The 23,152-nt window shown below is 58.9% G+C and overlaps 1 protein-coding gene across 2 annotated transcripts in view; it reads left to right on the forward strand.

The window, feature by feature from the left end:
* EEFSEC (eukaryotic elongation factor, selenocysteine-tRNA specific) overlaps positions 1-15,311 on the forward strand; it is a 248,696-nt gene extending 233,385 nt beyond the window's left edge. For both annotated transcript variants that reach the window (XM_055344139.1, XM_055344140.1), the window contains one exon: positions 14,844-15,311. In XM_055344139.1, the coding sequence (XP_055200114.1) occupies positions 14,844-15,034 (191 nt within the window). In that variant the 3' untranslated portion in view covers positions 15,035-15,311. The remainder of the gene's footprint in view (positions 1-14,843) is intronic.
* The last annotated feature ends 7,841 nt before the right edge of the window (positions 15,312-23,152 follow it).

Raw genomic sequence — 23,152 nt, forward strand, 5'->3', positions numbered from 1 at the left:
CTTGTGAGAGTGAGTTCCCTCATGAAAATGTGGGGCGGGGGCTCCTCTGCCTCCTCAGAGAACTCAGATATAGTTTATGTTGCTTTGGCAATTCAAGGTCTTGATTAACACCAATGCATGGGGCTTGTTCAGCACAGGGGCCTGAACTTCTGCCCAGTGAAAAAGATGGGTGGGCCATTTCGGGGTCAGGTGTGCAAATGATGCTATTATGTGGAGGCTTTTCACTTGCCTTTATTCCTTCTTCCACTTGCCCTATTCTATGGAGGGGGTATGGTAGGAGAGGTAGGTATGAGAAGGAGGGATGGCCTAGGATCGAGCACCATGGAGCCCATGGCACGCATACGTGTGTGCGTGTGGAAAACTCCTGCCAGGCTAGAGCCAGAAGTGAGGGGCCTGCAGCCTCTGTGGGAGCATGTGCAGTTTTGATTTGATTTCGCACTGAGGTGAGGGGTGTCTGTGACAATCAGGGGCAGGGGAGCAGCAGGATTGGCTTGGTAGCACAAAGATTTCCTGGTCACTCATTTCAGACACGGAGGGACCTCTGGGACCTTTTGCTTCCTTGTCTCTGCACTTGGGGACGTTAAAAGGATTAGACTTTGACCACCGGAGAAGCAAGAGTGGTATGTGAAGACCTTCTGTCAAATTCAGAAACCTGACCAGCATGTCTGTTCATTTGGCTCCAGTGGCTGGGCCCCAGAGAGATAGCTGGCCCCGTCTATAAAGCAGCAGAGCTCCCTGCGTTTCTGGAGGCACCATCACCACTGATGCCCACTATTTTCCTGTGGCTGAGTGGCCTGTCTCCTCACTTCAGTGTAAGCTGTGTCAGGCCCAGTACCCAGGGCAGGGCCTGACACAGAGTAGGCACTCAGTAGATATGATCGAAGAAATGAATGAACAGGCTGCACATCTGAGGCAAACTCCTGAACTTCTGATCTCCGAAGACAGTGGCTGCTGATGTGCTTATTGCTTCCAAAAGGCCAGAAATGAAGGTTTGCAGCCCCGAGCTGTGGTGATCTCTCAGCACCAGCTTTCTCCATCTGGCCAAGAGGCAGAAGAGCCCCCACCCCTCCTGGGTTGGCATGGCCTCCCCAGGTGACCCCCAAAAGTGCCTCCAACTTTGAGATGCTAGGCTCTGTGCCTGATGCCCGACAACCTTGCCCAGCTCTGTGACCCAGCCAGTATGGCTGTGGGCTTTGTGCAGAGCCAGGCAAGGTAACCAAGGCCCCCTCAACTCTCTCAGCTCCTGGACCATTCCGTTTGACCTTTGTCACCCCAGCCACACTGGTGACCACACCTGTGCCCCCTGACTAGTTGGAGGGTGACACAGGATGCTGTGGGTACCTGGTCCAGGCTCACTCTCTGCAGGGCTCTGAGTGCCCCTGGCTGGTGTAGGACCACCATGATCCAAGAAGGGGGTGGTGAGTCCAGCGTCTCTCCCCTGGGGCTCTGCTAGCACTCATGTCATCTTGTCCCCTGGGTTTCTTGTGGCCTGTCATGGTCTTTAGAGGATAGGGGCTTCCTCTGAGCGAAGCTCAGGCCACCTCAGCCCCTACCATCACACCCACATAGGACCATGCATGTGGCAGACGTGAATTCCACATACACGGAGTAGTGTGCGGCACCTCACTCCTCAGTACCAGTAGCACAGGTGTCTGACATTTAAGGCTTGCATAAACTTTATTTGAAAAAACAAAGAGGAAGAAGGCATCATTTCCAGGGTTGGGGAAGGCAGGGTGCATCTGCAGGGCCTTTTCCCATGCCCAGCTCTCTCCATGGCTCGCTCTCACTGCCTCTCTAAGGGGCTGTTCCCCACTCCCTGCTAGAATAGAGGGCTGTTTGGCCTGCTTCACAGACATGGAAACTGAGATTTATGGGGCCATCTCCCAAGTACCCTGCAGAGCCCACACCTCCCAACCCAGTGACCTTCCTATGGCTGGCTGTGGTACCAGGGCCAAGCCTGGAAAATGGGCCATGATGAGAGCTATTCTTTGACAAGAACCCCTCGTGTTCATGCTGGCACAGAGACACCCATGGATACCAGCTCAGATCCATCGGCACTGTGCCCAACCCTGGGCCAGTCTTCCCCAGCCCCATGCAACCCAGACTCCTGAGAGTGGAGGAACACCTGGTTGGAGATACTCCAAGCCAAAGCCTGTATACTCCTCCAGACTCAGGGGTGGCCTCCCCATATGTACAGTAACCCCACGAGGCCATGATGAAGGACCTGAGCTGTGTGGCCACAAAGTGATTAAATCCTAACCAGGGCAGAGCCACAGACAGTGTTTTGGAAGAAGAAGAACAACCCAGCAGACAAGGGTCTGCACCAGCCTGTCAGCAGCTATGTGGGGTAGCATGGAACCAGAGGAAGGAAGCCACATCCCCATCATGCCTACAAGAGCACCCCAGGGCTGGTAGGGATGGCCAGTGATCCAGAGGCAGTTGTAGTGTAAAATACAGTGGGAGAAGGACCAGGACGAGGTGAGAAGAAGGTATGGTGCCACTTGCAGGCACTTCTTCTGTGCCAGGCATTGTGCTGGGCATCAGGGACCCACACCATGTTGTGTGGGCACGGGGGTGGAAGTGGTAGGAGCCAGCCTAGGTTCTGGTGCCTGGTGCACACAGCAGACAGATGTCAAATGGATATTGTATGCATGCAGTAATGGTACAGCCAGCCTCAGAGGGCATGCTGGGTGTTGGCATGCCAGGTGGGTGGGTCAGCCCCATGCACATACCAGCCCCTGTGAGCCTGAGAGCCACTAACCAAGCTTGGGATCTGCCTGTGAGGGCATGTCTGTGTGAAGTGGTGGGGACCCCTGTGCTAATCCCAGCTGTAGTCTTCACAGGTCAGGGAGGGGGTAAACCATCAGAGAGGGACCACTGAAGCTCAGCTTCCCTGTCAGCCGGAGAGGACAGCCAGCCCCGGGGCCTGCCCGCCTGCCTCTCCTTCCACTTTGGAAACAGGGCTGATACAGTAATCAGGACGCCACATATGGCCCCTGGAAGATGACTGCTCCCCAGGCCTTTGTTCGCCTTCATTATTCTGGATGAGTTTTTTTTTTTTCCCCAAGTCATAAAAATGACATTTTTAATATGTGGAATTTTTTTTTAAAGAAAAGCAATATGAAGAAGACTTTTATTGTCAATAAGCTCTACCTTTTAAACCAGTTATCTTAGTTTCTGCTCTAGGTATTTTAATTGAAGATTAACTGCTGTTAAAGAGTGTACACATTTAGGGAGTGAGTGTTTGGAGTATTAAAATTCAGCTCCCTTGGTGGCAGTGGTGGGGACAGTCTCTGCGGGGGGCCACCAGGGACTGTGCTCCTCCCCCACTGCTGGCCGAGGGGCTGTCCATGGAGGCGGGCACCTGCAGGAGGGGCAAATCCTGGCCTTTGCACGGAGGGGCAGGTTGGGGAAAGTCCCGGAGCAGCAGTCGGTCCCCTAGAGGCAGCTCCTGCTGTAGGCCCTACTCCTGTCATCCCTCATCCTGACTGAGGAAGACGCCAAAACTTAGAGGAGGGCAATAAGGCCACCGTGTCACACGGCCTGGTATCCAGACCTGGGCCACGGGCTCAGAGCTCTGTCAACCATCCCCCACCCTCCCCTGCCTGCCCAGCCCCTCACTGAGGCCTGTCTCCAGGAAAGCTCCTTGGCCTGGTCACTGTCCTCTGATGATTACCTGTCTCAGTAGCCATTGTGTTCTGGGAGCTATACAGAACCCACAGAAGGAATGGATCCTGCCCTCCAGGGGTCTCTCAGTCCAGAGACATGTGTGTACACGCATGTGTGCATGCATATACGTGTGCACATCATTGGCAAAGTCAGGCACACCGTCGGTACCAGCACAAAGGTGGCACTCTGCAGTACCGTCTGAAAGAAGGAAGGTGACTCTTCCTCCAACTACCTGGAAAAGAACTTGGGATCCAAGTAGTAATGAGGATGTATGATCACTTGTTTGCCACTAGCCGTGTGACCTCGGGTGAATTATTTTGGATCCCTGGGCCTCAGTTTCCCTGAATGATGGAGTGGATATGGTGCCTTCTTTGTACAGGTTAAGGCATGGAAAAGTGCTTTTCTGATGCTTCCCTGGCCAGACACTGTGCCAGGCTCTGGGATCTAATCTCTATCCTCAGAGTCATAGTCAGGGAAGTGAGCTCATGTACATCCATGACAGAGGTCACATGGGGGCAGGCCCAGTGCCTGAGGGTAGCCCCATGGGCACCAGGATGTGGTGCAGCAGAGGGGAGTCCAGCTCTGAACCCAGACTGCAGGTTTGAGCTCAGCCTACCACATCTTCACTGTGTGATGTTGGAGACATACTGGCTCTCTCTGTGCCTGTTTCCTTGTGTGTAAATAGAATCAACATCCAGGGAGCAATTTAGGAATGGAGGGGCAGTGTGTATAGAGCACTCTGAATAGGGCCTGGCATGTGACGAAGGCACAGTGAATGCTAGCTAGGATTACCATTGGTGTTCTTTTCGTGATTATTGAGAACTGGCTGGTACCTGTCTGGGGCAATTCAGGCTAGGCCTGCCTCACACAAGATGGTCTTTCTCCTTCAGACCCCTTCTCTGCCATTGTGGCCACTTTCAACATCTGTCAAGGCATGGCCAAGTTCCAGCAGTCCCCCGATGGAACCCAGAACATAGAGACACGTGAGGTGTTCATCCCTGGAAGTCTCTGGAGACAAGTTCCTCACCTAGCCCAGCCCACATTGCCCCAGCCTGGGAGGTGCCAGGTGAAAGGTGGCTGTTGCCCAAGTTAGGGTGGTCCCCGGTCATGCCAGTGCCCTTGCCTTTTGCCATCTCCTCCCCACCCTCAGAGACAGTAGCCTCAGCTCTTTACGTGCCCCCTGCCCATGGTGTTGCCATCCTGCTGCTTTGTTCCCAGTGAGGAGCAGCAGGACCCTGGGGTGGCCAGGCCAAGTGCCAGACTCTCAGGCCTGCAGTAAGGCAGACAGCTTTGTAAAGCCACAGGCTTGAATGCAAAGTGTACTCCCCATTTACCAGCTGTGTGACCTTGGGTGGTCACCTCTCCTACCTGGAAAGTAGGATGTCTGGAAGCTCGAATGGGATGCTATATGAACCCACCTGGCTGGGTGTGTGTTGAGAATACTAGCTAAGCAATGTCCTATGACAGTGGTGGCAGAGGTGGAGGCAGAGACCTAGCAAGTCCCCTACCCAGCTTGCTACTGGCCTATGCAGCCTGCCTCAGCCCTGCTCCCCCTGGAGCACAATAGGGATCCAGCCAACCCAGGCCCTAAGGTCCAGCCAGCCTTCCCCACCTAGATACTTCATCAAACCTCAGCCTAGAGGGACAGCCAGAAGGAGTCTCTGGGAACACTACTGTCCAGGTTCCCGTCCTGGAAACTGCCATTCAGAGGCAGCTCCATCCCCAGGTTGCAGTCACCAGCACCGCCCCCTGCCCATGTCTGGCACACCCCTCATGGAGCACTTGGGCAATTCCCTCTGAACCATCAGGTCCCCTCCCACATAGTTGTACTGCCTGGGCTGATGGAGGCAGGAATGCACTGGCCCTCTTCTCCCAGTATGTCGTTGTCTGCCTAGCTGTAGAGGCTTGCTCCTCAGCACCCAGGGGACCTGGACCCCAATCCCAGTTGGCCAGCCTCCTGCTCCCCACGCCTCCTGTGGATTGACAGGGCCTGACTGGACTGCCCAGCAGTGGGAAGGTGATTAGGAGTCAGATGGACAGGTGGGTAAGCTCTGACCTCCTGGGAGGTCACCCTTGGGAGAGAGCCAGCTGTCAGGGTCCAGCCCACCGGTAGATGAGGCAGTTACCAGTAGTGCCTCTTCCTGGAGCTTCTGGCCAGTGTTTATAGGCTGCACCTTGTCCTCCGAGGACTCAGGGTCTGGACATGAGGCAGTGTGTAACCCCATGGTCTCCTTGGAGGCTGGAGGCCTGGAAGACATCATAAAGGGCCGAGCCAAGATGTTAAGCCTTCTGCTGAGAAACCGAAGGAATGAGGTTTGCCAGGTAGACAAGTGTTGTGGGTCACCCCAAGATGAAGGAGCATCAGTACAGAGCTAGGGCAGGGTGAGTGGGGAACACTTCGCAGGGGTGAGTGTTGGGACCCTGTGCAGAGGTGAGTGGTGAGGCCCTGTGAATGGGTGGGGGGCTGTGTAGGGGTAAGTGGTGGAGGTTGAGGACACACAGGGTCTGCAGGAGGTAGTTAGGGAGGAGCTGGCTAGAGGAATTTGGACACCTGCCTAAAGAATGGCTGAAGATTTTGAACTGGGAGGGATGATGAGGTTTTTGTTCTGGAAAAAATCTCTCTGGCAAGAGACCCAAGAACAGATCAGAAGAAGGAGCTGGCAGGAGAGCAGCCTGGCGGCTCATGCCAGAAGGCCAGCACCTGAGGCCCCAGTGCCAGCAACCTGCTCCCACAGGGCCCAGGGGAGCACTGAGCGAACGGGCCAGCCATCAGAGATGCCAGGTGGGCTCCCCACTGGGGGCTGTGCATACTCAAGCAAGGGTTTGAGCCCTGCCTGAGCTTCTGGGTTACACACTAGGAATGACCTGGGTGGGTTGTAGAGCCCCTGGGTGCTGAGACTGCAAGCCTCCGTGCCCCCGCCCCCACCCCACAGCCACTTTAGGGAGATGAGGCCCCGCCCCTGGTGGGCAGGTATCATGGCAACAGTGGGCCGCCCCTGTGAGCAATGGGATGGGGTTGGGTAGTTCAGAATATTGGGCCCCCAGCCCCACACCAGCTGCACCCACAATGTCCTGTGTGACGGCAAACTTTTCTCCACCTGGGCTGCCTGCCCCTCTAATAATTGAGCCTCCAATTCTTGAGACCAAGTCATTTCCTTTTTCAGAATGGTTTTGTTTTTGCCTTAAAACAAAATCCTTCCTCCCACAGAATGCACTAGTTTTCCCTCCCCATGCACCCCCAATCTCCAAAGGCTTGACTACATTATAATTTCAATTTACACGGTGTGGGAAAGATTTGTGCAAAGGGTCCTTTTTTGTTTTTGAAGAATTCATCATTGCTGCTAAGAAGCTTAATATAAATTAAAGGAGGAATTAGGCAACATTAAGACATCAAAATGGGGGTGCGGGCGCCCGTTGCTTCGCCTCCACCCAATCAAAGGGGCCGCATGGAGCCCATCGAGTGTGCGCTCGAGAGCCTCAGAAAGAGCGCGATTCCAATAAAGGGCCTGTTGTGTCGCCCGCCTTCCCCTAATTCCCTTTGTTGCAGGGACAGCAGAGTACATGTCTGATAAAAACTTAATCACCTTATCTTTTTAAAGCAAATTGCATCTTTGTTTACATACGGGCTCCATAGCAGGACGAGAAAGGAGAGAAAACCAGGCAGCTTTCCCAGCCTTAGTCAACACGTTAAAGACGTGCACTCCCAAGGATAAATGCAGAGAACCAAGGCTGACAAAGACATGGTAGCAAGGTAGCATGGTAGCAAGCATGGTCACCGGCACCTCTCACGGATGAGGTCAGGGGCCTCGACAAAGGGAGCCAGCTGACTGTGTCCCCACGGGCTGTCCCCCCAGGCCATTCTCGCCTCTCTCCACCCGCAGTGCCCCCACTGGCTCCTATTGCCAGCCAGGCTCTCCCTAACATGCAACTCCCTCCAAATGCCAGCTCGCTTCTGGGCCTTGTGCTAATACCAGATTGCCTGCCCTCTTTGGGCCTCTCCTCTCCCCTGGCGCTGTCAGAGCAAAGCTTGTACAGGGCCCACACAGCCCTGGGCCACTGGCCTGCAGAGGGATCTGGGTTCAAATCTCAGCTGTACCACCAACTACTGCGGGTCTGTGGGCAAGTCCTCGCACCTCAATATACCTGCAGGACAGGGTGCCAACAACAGCCCTATGCAGACCAGCCCAGATGGGGCCCTACTGCCTTGTGTCAGGGCCACCTCTGCCGCAGATGAGTCTGCCTCCCATTTCTGGCCCCCCAACCCCTCCTGGCCAGACTGACCTCCAGCCTTCCCCTCAGCGGCATGTCCTCCACAGGCCGCCACATTAGCCACTACAGAGGCCTTGCCAGGCGCTGTGCCACCCATACCTCCCGTGACCTACATACATGAGGCAGCTTCTTGAACAGGGCGGGCAGGCAGAGGCCACTTTCTTTGGGTGAAGTTTGACACTGCAGCCCACCCAGCATGGCAATTGAGGGACCTCGGCCTCGCCGACAGAGGTCCCTCCTATGGGCAGCCCCTCAAGCTGCTCACAGGCCAAGCATACAGTCTAGACTCAGGGACCGGCTGGATTCGAGGCCCTCCATGGCCATCCATCCCGGCTACCCCATATGTCAGCCCAGCTCAGCCACCAGGCACGTCCCTCGGGGCTCCCCAGCCCATCCGTCATCACCAGGATACTGACCCCAAAAAGGGCCCCTGCCCCCTGCCCCAGCTCTCTTTCTGCCCTGTCATTTCGGCTCCTTCCAAAGCTGCTTGTTCCAGGAGGGGAAGCTGGAGTGACTGGAGTTGGCTACAGCCCCATGGGGCCAACCAAGGGGGCCAGTGACCCCAAGCTGCTCGCATGGGCTCAGTTCCCACTGGGGGGTGCAAGCCGCCCACCAGCGTGGAGGCCCCTCTTCAGTCTGGCCCCCAACATGAAAGCGACGCCAGCAATTGGAGGCAATTTGCCGGCCTTTGATGGCTATGTCAGGGCGGCACCCGCGGCCAGGGCTTGGGAAACAGTTGTGCTTCTCGCATTCTTCCCTGATTACCCCTGGCCCAAGCCAAGACCCAGCAGCCTCCAGCCCACTGTGCCTTTGTGTGGAGCTGGCACTCGGTGAGAAAGGCCAGCCCGGCCCTGGGAGAGTGTCCCCAAGGAAAGCCACGGCGAGCAGCATCACCCTGGGGTCACGTCGGCCCACCCCCACCGTGTCCTGGGCCTGGCGTGTTGGGGAATGGAGCAGGGCAGCCGAGCCACAAGAATCCTGAGATTTGGGAAGGAGCAGAGATATCTGCTGAGGTCCAGTGGAATCATGGCCACCATGTGAACCTCACACATGGAGCACATTTAACTCTGTGCCCACCGTACAAGGTAGGGAGCCAGGCTCCAGGTCACGGGGGCCCAGGGCCTGCCATCTGAGCCTGAGCTTCCCCATGGGCCACCAGCTCACAGACAGGTATTTCGTAGTCCTGGAGGCATGGGCTCTGCAGGAGCTCTTCTCTTACTCCTGCTGCCCTGTGCACCTGGGCCAGACTGCTCCTTCCCTTTGCCTTCATCCTGTGAACCCTCCCTGGGCCCGCCTGCCACGTCCCGTGCCCAACACTGCAGGGGCACACCCCTCTCTCCCTTACAGTCCATGAGGGAGACGAGTGCAGAAAGCAAACATCATGCCAAGTGGGGTTCAAGGAGGAATCCTGCTTGGTCTAAGCAGATGAGGGAAGCCTTCCCACGGAGACCGTGGCAGAGCAGGCCTGGCCAGACAGGAAAGGCAGGGAAGAGCGTTCCAGACTCCTGGCTTGGAGTGGAAGCAAACAGAGGCTGAGGGGCAGAGGGAAGTACACGACGGATAACCCAGGTCTCAGATGCCGAGTAAGAGGACAGACTTCATCCTGTTGGTGGCACCCAGTCCAGAGTTCCACATGTGCCTCGGAGCATCTCCCCCACAGCTGGGGGCAGGACCAGGGAGGAGGTCCTCTGGCAGTTCCCCGGAAGCCTTCCATGCCAGGACAGGGCAGCAAGGGCAGGGAGCAGGGGGGACCCTCTGGAGGTTGTGGAGAGCAGTGCCCTCAGCCTGTGTCTCCCAGTGACTGCGCCTCACAGAGCAGTGGCCTCAGAAATCCAGGACTTCCGGTGGCCAGGGAGGAGCCATAAGCATGGCCTGAGGTTGTGCTCTGCCTGCCCTTCACCGGGCAGAGCCAGATCACTGCAGAGATGACACCACTGGCCTAGAGAGCCAGTGAGCTTCCTAGCCCACAGCAACTCTGAGAGCCCTAACCAGGACGTGGGGACAGACGTGGCCCAGGGGGACAGCTCCTCCCCACCTGCCTCTTCCTCCCCTGCCCAGCCCTCTGCAGTCCTCTTACCCTCCCCCTGCTTCCCCATGTGCCCATGCATTCAGCAGCCAGAGTGCACTGGGTGGCACTGCGCTTCCTCTGGGCTCGGACCTGGGTGCAGGAGGTCATGCCAGTGGCCCCTGGTATGCAACCTGTGAGTGCCCAGGTTCACAGTAGAAATCTTGGGAAACAGAAAGAAGTAGGTGGAAGAAGAAAGCATTGCGTGTGACTTATTCCTGATCCCTGACAGCCTAGCAGATAGTCTTCTGAAAGTCTTTTCTTTCTGCATCCCAGAGTTAGAGCAGGACTCTTCCAACAATTTGTATTCCTGTGGGGTGTTTTCTCAATTAACTCGTAAGTTTGTCTTTATATAAACACTTATCAGGTGTCATTTCATCTCCCAGAATATTTTGCCACAGCAAATGCACGCTAGTCCTATCCTGACTGCTCTCCTGGGGGTCTCAGTGCCCCTGTAACTTCATAGGCCATGTACCTTCTCCGTGATGCACGCAGACCTTGGAACCTCAACAAGTCCCACTCTGTCTCTCCAGACCTGTGTGACCTGGGGCCAGTTACTGGCCTGGGCCTCAGTGTCTTCCACACTGTGCTGTGAAGGTTAAGTGCCTGCGTACATGGCAACATCTGTGTGGACAAACTTCAGGTGCCTGGTTAGAACTGAACCCCTGGAAGGGGCTGCTGGGTCCACACGGTGCCATTGAGGGAGCTTAGTAGCCACTGCTTGTCCAGCAGGGTCCCATCCAGTGCTGATTCGTTCGGTGGTATTCTTTGAGCCCCTCTCTGAGCCGGGGATCGCTCTAGGTACTGGGCTTCCAGCAGTGCACGGAAAGACAAAATCCCTGCTGTGGTAGAACCTGTATTTTAGCAGGGGCAGAGGACAGAAGAAAGAGGAACTTATAGCGCTATGTTGGGAGGTAATCATAGCTATTGGAAAAAAACAGAGCTGGGTAGGAGGGGTCAGGGCAGAAGGGGAGAAGGTAATCAGGAAGGCCTCACCAAGAGGTGACATTTGCACAGTGATTAGAAGGAGGTGGACCTGGGGGCCATCGGAACTTCTGGGGCAGATCTTCCAGCAGAGGAACCAGTGAATGCCAAGGCACCAAGGTGGGAATGCACCTGATGTGTTGGGGTGAGGGGAACGGTTCAGAGACGCAATACAGGCCAGGTCGGGTAGGAGGAGAGCAATGCAGGAGCCAGAGTCCAGGGGCTCCAAACACACTCCCCACGTCGGGGGCCATCCCAGATGGGGCCACACATGGGTACCTAACCCATGTGGCCTACCAGGGGGTGCTTCAGAGACAGGCCCTGAAGAGAGGGTGGTAGCTCCACAAGCACAGGATGATGTCCCTGAGGCCTACAGGAAGTGTCAGGAGTCCTGGTGGGTCCCAGGCAGATGAATAGTTGGCATTTGGCGGCCTCCCTCACCACTCTGAGTCCCCAGAGGTCTCTGGGACCCTCTCTGGTTTGGGTACTCAAAGAGCATGGTACACAGAATGCATTATATGGACATGGTAAGCCGCAGTCACCCTGCAGCCCTACTAGCATGTGGCCACATGTCCTCATCGACACTCAAGCATCGTGATGCACATTCCAAGACTTGGCACTCAGACTCCCTTTGCTTGCAGACCCTTGCCCAGGATCTCCCTGTCATCTGGCTCCCGTTTGGAGCTCTTCATCAGAAAAGCCTGCCCTGGGCACATGCGACCTGGCTGCCCTCCCCTCCTGGTGACACAGCAGTTTTGTTTCCTTGATCGTCTTGGTGGCTATCTGAATTATCTTGCTGGCTTGTTTCCTCCCTGCCCCTTCTCAGACTCGTAAAGTCCGTGCAGGCCAGACCCTGATCTGCATATTCACCACCATTGTCTACAGTCCAGGAGTGTTGTGTGAATGTTTTCCAGGGAACGATGCAGTGGTAGGTAGGGAGAAGCTTGGGGTGGGCAACAGCTCCGACCACCGGCATCCTGAACTGCCCTTCCTTTCCCTCCAACTGCTGTCTGGCTAAGAGAGAAAGGCCACTGTTAACAAAGCAGCTCCCAATGACATTTGCCACAAATCCACAGCTTCACCTATTGGGGAGGCTTTCTGGGCATTGTGTCCAGGCCACCCCCAAATGGAGCAGAGGGAAATGAGCCTGACCATCTCAGAAGACCAATTAAATGGCCGCATCTTCACCAATGCCAGAGAGATTTTTCTGACTCTGCCTGCTTTGGGCCCTGTGAGGTATGCACTGTGTGTAACGAGAGCCAGCCTGGGCGAGATGGACCGCCGATTGGGCCACGCCTGTCTCCCCAGCCCAGCACAGACGCCGGGGAGCCCTGCGCCTCTGCAGCCATCAGACCTCCTGGCACCAGAGGGAGACAGGCTGCCCATGCCATTTGTCAGGGTCTGGTGCCAGCCACCTTCTCTGTTTGTAGAAGGAAGGCCGGGGTGCCGATTGAGGGAGGCAGATACCTGCAGGTCTCGAGCTAGCTTGGGGCCCTGGCCCAGGACCATTCCCACGCTCCCTCCCAGGAGGTGCGCAGACCAGCTGGGTGTGGAGCTTGCCACCAGACACCGTGCTGCCCGGGCAGAGGACGATTCCCCTCGGTAAAGGTCCTGAAGGCCCCTGGTATCCCAGAGCCCTGTCGCATCAGCTGCAGGTCCCAACCTTCCTGGGTTTTTGAGAGGCCAGCAGTCTCACCCCCACCTGTGGACAGGGAGACTGAGTCTCTCTTAACAGGAAGCAGAGCTATCCCTGGCACACTCTACAGTGTCCCTTAAAGCAGCCAGCTGGTCACGCTTCTAAACACCCGGAATGCTCTCACAGTCTGTGTTCCCCCGCAGAACCGTTTTCCAGAGCCAACCAAAGGTGGGCCCCCGCCAGGTGATGGGCTGGGGGGCAGTAACCTGCATTTGCCATCAGGTGCAAGTCCAGAGTTCAAAACCTCGCACTTCCTGACTCACTGTGGGGCCTGGAGTGAGTCCGTGCCCTCTTTGGGGCTCCTTTTCCTCAACTGTAAGATGAAGGGGCTGCTTCAGCAAACACGCACAAGTGCTTGGTCTGAGAAGAATAATCCACATGCCCCTGCCACCCAGAGCTCCCCACCTGGTTGAGGCATGTCAAGCAAAGCTTGACACCAGAGTGTCATGTCTGGCTTCTCTTCTCAAGGAGACAGCTGCTAGCACCCAGCCAATATTGGGGCAAAGGAGGAGGCCCCTGAGGTGCTGGTAGACCGGGGTGTAGCAGGGCATGCTGGGAGGGAAGCCCCCTGCCTGGTGCCTGCCCCCCAACTTCCCACCAACTTTGGACACCCAGCTTCTAGGTCCACTGTCCAGTGCAGTCCTTCTGTGCATTATAGAAGTAAGTAGGTGGATGCAGACCTGCCAGGTCCCTCTTTTGGCAAGATCATTGGATCTCCACACTTACTTGCCCCTCGTCAGGGAATGAATGCCATGTTCCCAGCTCTCCCAGCAGTTATTGCTGCCCACTGGGCCTCCTTGCCCCATGCAAGTCTCACTGCCCCCTCAGCTCACCCCCGCCATAGCCTGCCAGCTTGCTCCCACCAGGTTCCCCCAGCAGGGTTGTGAGCAGCCTTTCAGGGTGCAGAGCTAGTCTGAGGCCTGGTCACAGCCTTGAGGGAGGCAGAGCCTCCACCACTATGTTTGAAGCAGCCGAGCACTCACCCTGGCCAGCAGCCTACAAAGAGGCTGCACCATGCTGCTACCAAGCAGTTTCCTCATAAAGATAAGCCCCAGAGAAAGCCTGATATTCAAGGACTGCAGCCTGGTCCTCCAGGATGAGCGGGACTTCTTCCACTGGCAAGGTGGGGAAGGGTGTTCAGGCAGAGAGAACAGCATATGCAGAGGCTCATATGTGTGACAACAGGGAAGCCAGAATGGTCACGTGCTCCTCCAGGCTGCAGGGACAGCACAAACGCAATGGAAGAGTTGGGGTTGGCCTTAGGGTGTCAACAGGAAACTGGTTTCCACTCAATCATTTGGCTGGAGAGGGTGAATATGAAGTCTGCATACTGTACCTAGCGGAGGGAGTGACAGAAGGCTGTCATTTAAAGGTGCCAATGAAAAAATAAATAAATAAATAAATAAATAAATAAATAAATAAATAAATAAAAATAAAGGTGCCAGTGAGACATGGTGGAAAGCAGTGGGGGCTGCTCCCACCCTGCTTGGGGCTGGAGGGACAGCATGTGTGAAAGCCCAGGGAGAAGGATCCCCAACAGGAGTGACAGCCTTAGGGAGCAGGACTCAACATCCCAGCTGCTCTCTCTGCCCACCATCTGTCCACTGGGGCTCTCATTGGCTGAACCCAACCAGAAGCCAGAGGGCACAGGAGCCCACATGCCCTCTGCAGAGGTCAGCCTCCCCGGCATACAGAGGAGTAGAGAGTGGGTCTCCAGGGGCAATTGGGAAGCACCAGCCCCAGGGAGTCCCCAAGTCAAGCTTCACTGTGTATGTTTTAGCATGAGTGTTCTGGGAAACAGCAGGAGAGGGACAGGGCCACCAAGTGTGGGGCTGATCTCCATAGGAGCCTTAGTGCAGAGTGAATGGTGGGCGGGGGCCCAGGAGACAGAGATGGGGAGCTGAGCTCCAAGCTGGACAGGCCTGTGACACAATCTAGCACAGTGGGGTAGGGGCCGGGATGTAAAAGTGGACCATAGGCCTCGGGTGAGGGGGGCAGAAGCGGGTGAGCCCAGGGTGGCACCTGGGTCCTGGCTCAGCCTAGGAGGGTGTGAGGGTGTTGCTGAGCTACGGGGAGGAGATTTGGAGATGGGTCAATGGGAGTGGGTGTTCGTGCAGGGCAGTGAGTGGACGGAGTAACAGGCTCTCCTGTGCCTTGCAGGTGGCCTCGGCCCCGAGTCCAAGAGGATCCTGACGCCCACCCTCAAGAAGCGGGGCCGAGCTGGCCGAGGGGAAGCAGCCAAGCAGGAGGAGGTGGCCGAGCGGCCCGAGCCTGCACAACACGTGGCCCTCAGCCTGTCTTTCAAGCGTTATGTCTTTGACACCCACAAGCGCATGGTCCAGTCTCCCTGAGTGTCCCAGTGACCTCGCCCAGGACCCCTTGCCCAGGCCCCAGACATGCCTCGACCTCTTGCAGTATGTCCCTCCCCATGACCCTGCAGACGCAGGCTCCCAGGCCTGGCGAGGAGCCCGGGGCTACAGTGGGAGCGGCACCAGTGCCGGCACCCTCCCACGGGCTGGTGGCCAGTGTTTCCAGCCACTGAGCTGGCAGCCCTATGAGGGCCCATCCACACCGTGCCCCAGGTGGCCTGGCACTTCCCAGCTGTAAATAAATGTCCCATGGTGCCGGCCTGGTCTGCTGGACTCTATGACTTCACCGGGGAGCAGGCCAGCCTGTGCCCAAGGGGCATATCTGGAATCGGCAGGGTTCAGGGGAAGGACCAGAGCCCAGGGGCCTGAGTCCAGGGGGTTCTCTAGACGGCCGTGGCCAGCGAGAGCTCTGCCAGGAAGGGCACCCCTGGAGTGCTGGGGAGCCGCAAGTGCCCAGCCAGGGCATCAGGGCAGAGGCAAGTGGGAGGTAGGTCCTCCGTCTGGGGTGGAGGCGTCCGGCCTTGGGTGTCGGGCCTACCCTCCCCAAGCTGTGGAGGTGAGGGCAGGGACCAGGAGCACACCCCCTCTAAAGCCCAGGAAGCCCTACCCTCGCCCCTCACCCCTGCCACACAGGCAGCTGTACCCCTCAGCTGGAGCTGTGTATACTCAGAAAAGGGTGAGGTGGCAAAACCAGCTGAATGATGGAGAATCTGTACATCCTACAGATGTCCCAACACTCCTTTATTTGACCTCCAACAGATGCAGAGGCTGCCTTTGCAAAAGTGGCATCAAAAATATTAACGGGGCAGTGGCCATCCAAGGACTGGGAGCGGTTAAGTCCTGGAGCTGAGGGCAGAAAGGAAGGAGGTGGCATGCAGAACGTGCTGTCCTAGGTGCCAGGCCTGGACACAGCCCCTCGTGCTTCAAGGGGGTGTGAGAGCGGCTGGCCCTCACAGGGACCCAGACGTGAGGCTGGGCCGGGGCTTGCAGTCCAGAGTGACAGCCGAGGGCTGGGTAGGCAGAAAATGTCCAGGCCCAGTCCCTGCTTCCCCCTGGGGTGGGAATGAACTGGAAGGGGATGGGTACAGGGAAAGCTAGGTGCTTCCAGCAAACTGTCCCTTCATCTCTTGGAGTCTCACTGCCACCGCCCAAGGGGACACCTCCAGTATCAGCAGGGGCACTTCTTGCCTGGCCCCCATGTGTCTGCAGACCAGGCTCCAGGGCCCCTCTGACACACCCCCACTGCTGTCCTACAGACCATCACACCAGGGAGGCAGAGAGCTAGGTCTCCCAGCGAGGGCTTCAGGGCAGGGGTCCCAGGCTGGCCACTTCCCATGGCTACGCAGCCCTTTGGAGTGGGCACAGCTGGGAGGAGCTGGGATCGCCTCAGGTCTTGCATCTTAGATGAGGAAACTCCCTCCTCAGTGTGTAGAGAATTGAGGCCAGAGCTGCGGGGTACCCCCCAGCCAGGCCGGGTCCTCCCTGACCGAGAGGTGTGAGGCTGACCCCCTCCTCTGGAGGTTCCAGCAAGTTGAGATGGAGAGAGCCTTTGGGCACATCACTGTTCCTCTCACCAAATGAAGGGCCATGTGCCCCAGCAGAGCCTCTGCACCCCCCAGCAGGTATAGAGGGGGCTCACTCAGCAGGAGCTAGCCCCGGGGCCACATCATGGGGGAGGGGGAGACAGGGTGGACTCCAGCCACTGCCTGGGTTCAGCCCGCCCCTCTGATGTGTGAGCTTGGACAAGCCCCCCAACCTCTGCCTCAGTGTCCCCGTGTGTGATATGAGAACGCAGCAGCCGCTCCATGGGCACGGGGCACACTGCAGCCCATCACTTTGCCCACGCCCCGAGGTGAGAGCGGCAGGCACGGTCTCAGCCCCAGGGCCCAGCCCTGCGCCACGACAACCATTCTGCCAGGACGTCCGTGACAGCCCCCGTGTCCCCCCGCACCTTCCTCCCTGCCTCCCAGGCCGCCTGCGGACAGCGCCCCTCAGAGCCCCCGAGAGGAACGGACTCCGGGGTAGGGGAGCCGCCTGCTGTGTGACTCCCAAAGCCTCAGGGCCCCGGCCTGTGGGGACCTGAGTGCCCGTGAGCCGCCTTGGGCCCAGGCACGGCCCGTGAAGGAGAGGCAGCCAGGCTGGAGGCCAGAGCACTCCCGCAGCCATGTGCCCAGCCCACCCCGGGTGCCGTGGGAGAGGGCACAGGCCCGCCGCAGCCACCCGCAGGCACGTGCCGCCTGGGGGGCGCTTCCACGTGTGGGAGTGGCCCGGGAAGCATCGCCTCCGTCGAAGCTGTGGGAGGGGCAGGGACTGGGGCACAGCTGACCCGAGCCGTCACCTCAGAGCCAGGACCTGAACCCAGGCTCCGGAGGGCTCCAGAGACCCCCCTCGTCCCTTGCCCCAAGGCCTTGGATGTGTCCTTGGAAAGAGTGCCTTCTGGGGCGCTGCTCTGGTGGGGTGGGGTGGGGTGGGGACGGGGGGCAGCCATGCCCCGCTCGACTCCTCCCACTGCCCACCCGGAATGAAGTCATGGGCAGGCGTCCTGCCACAGGCCGGGGCAGGAGGGGCAGCCGTGATTGGCAGGCCCCCGGCCAGCGGGGCTAATGCACCAGCAATGAGATAAGGCTTATCTGGAAATGTCCCTGGAATCGAGACTCTGATGGAAACAGGCTTCTGGGTTAATATATTTTTGATAGATAAAGTCTCGTAAACGGGAAGCCCTGGGGGCCCCGGGCAGGAGAAGGGGCAGCTTCTGTTGTCCCAGGCCTGCCCCTGCCCGTGTCTGTGTGTGCGTCTGTGTTCCAGGTGTCTGTCTGCCCGTACTGGGTGTGCATGTGTCTGTATGGGCTCAAGGAGGGCAGTCCGTCCGGCCGAGGACCTCCAGTGTGCGCTTGGGAGTGAAGGGGAGAGGGTATCGGGTCCAGTGGGTGTACAGGGCGTGACGCATGTGTCCAGGGTCAGTTTGTCTCTTGGGCCACAAGGCCTTGCAAGTCACTGGGGCCCAGGCCCCAGGACCTGGTGGGACGGGAAGGGGACTCAGTGCCGCCATTCTGTGGTCCAGAGTCCCCCTCAAGTTGAGCCAGGCCCCTTCACTGCCAGCTCACCCTCTGGTTGATCCAGGCCTCAGGCCTTCCCCGCCTCCTCCGCCTTTACCTGAGGTTTAGCATTTCCAAGCCCCCTTCTGGAGACCAAGGCTGGTCCTGCTCACAACCTCTCAGCTCCTAGTAGTGCCAAGCCTGCCTGCGTGGCCATGACGGGTGAGAAGGGGCCTCACTGAGGGGCCCCCCGGGGAAGGTCTTGAAGGGAGAGTAAGAGTTCGCCAGGAGGAGGAGGGGTGCCATCCAGCAAATGGCACAGCTGGAGGAGGGGCCCTAGGAGAGCACTTGATAGGGCCTGTGTGGGGAGGGATGAGGTCATGGCTCCTGGGCTCCCCCAGCCCCCCACCCCCCCCACCCCAGCCTCCAAGGGCCTCCAGGAGCCTCCACAGAGGCAGCCCCGATTAAAAAGAGTAATTAGCACTTGGCTGATAACAGAGTCATGCCATTAATTAGTGGAGCTCAGCCAAGCACCGGGTCTTGATTGCAGGCAGCATCGGTGGCAGCTGGGGGAGGGGAAGGGGAGGGTGCTCATGCCCCCTTGGGGAGCAGCTGACCCCACCCCTGGGCACCCCTGTCTATCCGAGCCCCATTCCCTTGCTGAGCACCAGTGCTGAGGGCAGGGCAAGTAAAGGGGTATCTGTGGAGGCCCATGGGGTGGGGGTGGGGGCCTTGAAGGCTGCTGCCAGCCATCTGGAAGGGTGTAGGCAGAGAGAGCGTGTCAGATTGGGGTTTCAAGAGAGCCCTCGGGGCCCAGCTTCATGCCGGTTCTGGACACTCCTGTGCTGAATGTCCAGGGCCTGGAGGTCAGGGGCAGAGACCACAGGGTCGCAGGGCGACTCCTAGGGCTGGCTTTGGTTGTGGCTGGTGGAGGAGCAGGGGAGGGGGCCGTGCAGGCTGAGGCTGGGAGGAAGAAGAGGGTTCTGGGAAGGTTTGGGGATTCCGTGTAGGGGGATGGAAGCTGGTAACAGGCATGGATTTGGGAAGAGGCCCACATTTGTGGAGCACCTCCTGTGGGCCAGCCCAGGGTCCCAGTCCAGCACTCCCTGGGTGTGGTGCGCTGGGGGAAGCCTGGGCCCCACATCCCTGTCCCCCCTCCCCTAAGCCCAGCTGGGGAGCTCTGACCCCTGTGCCTCAGCAGAGGTCACACACCCTGAGCCTCCCCCACCCCACGGGGTATTGCTCAACCCCACACACACACCCTCCCATGTTATCATCGCCACCGGGTCTGGCAGGGAGACAGCAGAGCAGAGAAACGGCCACTTCCCGTGGCCACAGCTGGGGCTCCAGATAAAGGCCAACTGGGAGCCCAGGCTGACCTGGGAAGGCTGGGGTAAGGGGCCAGGTTCAGCCACCTGCCTGGACCCTCTGGGGTCACCCCATGGACTCAGCCCCCAGCCTTCAGGCTTCCAGCACAGTCCCCAGCAGACAGGGCTTGTGGCCATCCTGTTCTGCAGGGCCAAGCCTCTGCTCTCCTGCGCACCCGCGCTCCCTCCCCAGGGTGGGTCCTGATGGCTCCCTGCCCCCAGAAGGTGGCCAGTGAGGGTGCTCTCCACACACACACCCTGCCTCCCTGCCTGTGTCCCCCGCTCCCTCCAGCACCACCTGTGTCTCCAGGTCTCCACATCCCTCTCTCTGGCCCAGTTCCCTTGGCCCACCTGCCACACCTGGAGGCCTGGAGGGGAGCACAGACCCTGCTGGGCGGGTGGTTGGAGCAGCTGGGGAGCGCAGCTCAGTGGGCCGTAGCCTGCTGTGGTCACCAGTGCAATTCAAGTCACCTTCTCCATGAGTCCTTTCTCCCTGCACCGTCCACCCCAGTGTCTCCCCACCGACTAGCCCCTAGTCGTGATCACACCCTTCTGTGTCCCCCACACCCTGCACCCTCTGAATGCCCCTCCTCACCCCATCTTTTACGTTCCCTCCAAGGGTGACAGGGCTCTGAGAGTCTCTGGGCTCAGATCTAGAAAGGCAGGTGGGGGGCAGGCCAGGTGGGGTGCAGGAGCCAGGCCTTCCCCCAGAGCTCCAAGGGGAGCCTTGGAAGCCCACGTCTCCCAAGGGTTCCAGAGCTGGAGTAGAGCCAAGCCACAGAAGCCAGACCTGACCCATCCAGCTCCCGACCCAAGCAGGACCTCCCATGCCAGTTCCTTACGCTGCCCCAGACTGTCATTGTGGAGCCACTAACCTCACCCACACCCAAGACCTCCACCTCCACCAGTATCACAAGGGCCCTGCTCAGATCCCTGCGGGGAAGGCCACATGAGGCCATTGGCCAGGACCTGGGGGCAGTAGGAGGCGAGGTGAGGGGCTGGGGAGGGGACTCAGTAGAGATGGGGAGGAGGGAGCAGGTTGGCAATGAGCTGGCCCCGGCACTGCTTGGGTGCGTGAGGGAGCCGGGAGGAGGGGACCCAGGATGCCTGGCCAGCCTCTGCGGGGTCACCACCCGGGAACCAGCAGCAGGGCCACTTTGGGGAAGACTCCTTGAGGAGCTGGGTGTGGACCTCAGAGTGTGCCCTCCACAGCCCTTGAGCAGGGGGCGGGGGACAGGGGAGCCCAGAAGGAAGACGGAAGAGCAGCCAGAGGAGGAAGGAGGAAAGGGCCGGGGGGTGGGGGGTTGCTGGCGAAGGGCCGCAGGCAGGTCCCAACACAGGGGCACAGGGGGCCGGACACCTCTGGGCGCAGGCGGCCGAGGGCGAGCACCAGGCAAGACTGTTGTGTAATGGGGATGCTGTGAGGTGAAGCAATTCACCGCCTCATCAGAGGTGGGGCTGGACGATGGCACAGGTGATAGCACCGATCAGCGACATCTCGCTGGTTCTTGGTATCAGGCAGGGCAGAGGGGCCATGGCCCGCCCGCCGCCGGGCCCTCAGGCGTCCCCGCAGCCTGGCTGCACAGCCTTCCCCGGGTGTGGCCCAAGCACATCTGGGCTCGGCGTGGCCCCTGCTCCATCTCGCGGGGGGTCCCTGCGTGGTCCAGGCCTTGGCCTCAGCACTGGGGCTCCCCTCACAGGTGGCTGCCGATGGCTGGGACGCTGGTGCTAGAACAGGGGGCCAGGCTCAGAGGTGGTGTCCTGGCCCTGCTGCTCCCTGGCTTCTGGCTGGGGCAGAAGGCAAGAAGCAGCTTTAGGGACCCCGGCTTCCCGGACTTCCTTCACAGAGGGGACACTGAGGCAGGGGAAGGATTTGGTCCTCTGCCTCACCTCCCAGCACAGGGAAGCGGCCCCCGTGGGGGACATGGCCGCTGCCAACTCGTGTCCCCGGGCACGACGACACGCCCAGCCTGGGTCCCAGGGCATAGCTGGTCCTGGTGCAGGGCCCTGGGAGCTGAGGGTCTGGGTGCACACATGAACACGCGGGCAGTGGGGCGACTGTCACCCCTATCGACAGTCAGGTGGGCTGCTGATAAGGAGAGACGGTTGTCCGAGTCACGGGGTGCCACTGATAAAACAGACAAGCATCTCCCGGTGGCCGGAAGGTAGTGGAAAGAGGCCTAGTCCTGGGGGTGCCCACATCCCGGGTGGAAATACTGAGGCTGCTGCTCTGGGCCCAGCCCACTGTCGTCCCAGGAGGCAGTGCCCCCCAGGCACCCCGGCCGCTGCTGTACACAGGGCGGTGGCCAGGGGACCCTGACCCGGAGGTGGGGGGCCGCCTGTGGTGGCCCTGCAGGACCTCCTGCCCTTGCCTCCCATGCCCGCTCACCGCCCCTACCACAGCAGCCGAGGCAGCTCCCATCAGGGGTCCCAGCACCTCGTCCTATTGCCTCCACCATGCCTTTGCTCCTGCCATGCACCTGCCCGGAGCGCCCATCCCACCCTGCGCGCCTACTGCTCATTCTTCCAACCACAGCTTGCCCCTAGAAGAGCGGCGATCCAGCCAAGAAAAGAGTTCTGGAAGCTGGGGTGGCTACAGAGTGAGGTGGGCATGGTGGGGTGTGCAACACGCTTTCTCTCATGACACCCTACGAGGTGGGGATGCTCACCCTCATTTCCCTAGTTGATGGAGGCCCAGACAGGCCAGGTGACATGTCCAAGGTCGAACAGCCTGGAGGGAGCCATCTGGGCCCCTGGAGGCCAAGGCCTGGCTCAGGGGTGCTGGGGGAGGGTAGTTTAGTCAGGCCCTCTGGGGAGCGCAGCATCAGCCCCAGGAGCGAGCTCTGCTGGCTGGGAGACCTCTAGTCCCGCACCCAGCCCCCCTTCCTGCTCTGGCCCAGAGGGTCCCCTGGGAGCCTCTTGACACCAGGTGTGAAGGGACCCAGGGCCCACGTCCTTCCCAGATGGTGCCATTGCCAACCCCCTTGCCCCCGCCCCGGGCAATCCCTACCTCTTGTTGTCCTTATTCTCTGTGCCCTGGGGCTGTTCTTACTTCGCTGTGGGGCAGGGGGCAGACTTGAGGAGGGAGTGGTCCCTCAGCAGGTCACAGGTCTCAGTGGTTCCAGGACCCCGGGCAGGATTCCTCCAATCTGCTCCACACCTCCAAAATCCGGGGGGTGGCAGGGCTGGACATTTCACTGGGTTCTTTTTCTGAGCCTTATGAATAAGGCCCTGTCTTCCGGCTGGGGTTGCTGAGTTGGTTGATATTAACTTGAAGCTGTTATCACCATCCTGTCACCATGAAGGGAGTGAAGTTTATACCATAAAGGATTGACATCTACACTGAGGAAGATTCCTGAAGGCCTCAGCTGAGCACCTGGATCCAGCTGTGCCTGAAGCTTCCCCTCTCGTTATGTTGCAGTTGGGTTTCTGTTTATGAGTCATAACGTGCACGTGGGCAGGATCAGTCAGCAGTGGCTCTTGCCAGTCTGGGACATGCCCTGGGTCCTAGGCCCTTGCAGACATACAGGAGCCCATGTATGCCCATGTGTCCCTGTGAGTCCCAGTCCTGCCCCCTCTAGGGGTCTTTTCCCATGGCCAGTAATCCCATCTCTGGCGGGGCCTTGGGCAGGTCCCTCCTCCTCCCCACCCTCCCCAGCACTGCAGACAACTATCCCCTGGCCTGGGATGTGCCTCCA

This window comes from Nyctereutes procyonoides, unplaced genomic scaffold (assembly GCF_905146905.1).
Source record: "Nyctereutes procyonoides isolate TBG_1078 unplaced genomic scaffold, NYPRO_anot_genome, whole genome shotgun sequence".
NCBI lineage: Eukaryota > Metazoa > Chordata > Mammalia > Carnivora > Canidae > Nyctereutes > Nyctereutes procyonoides.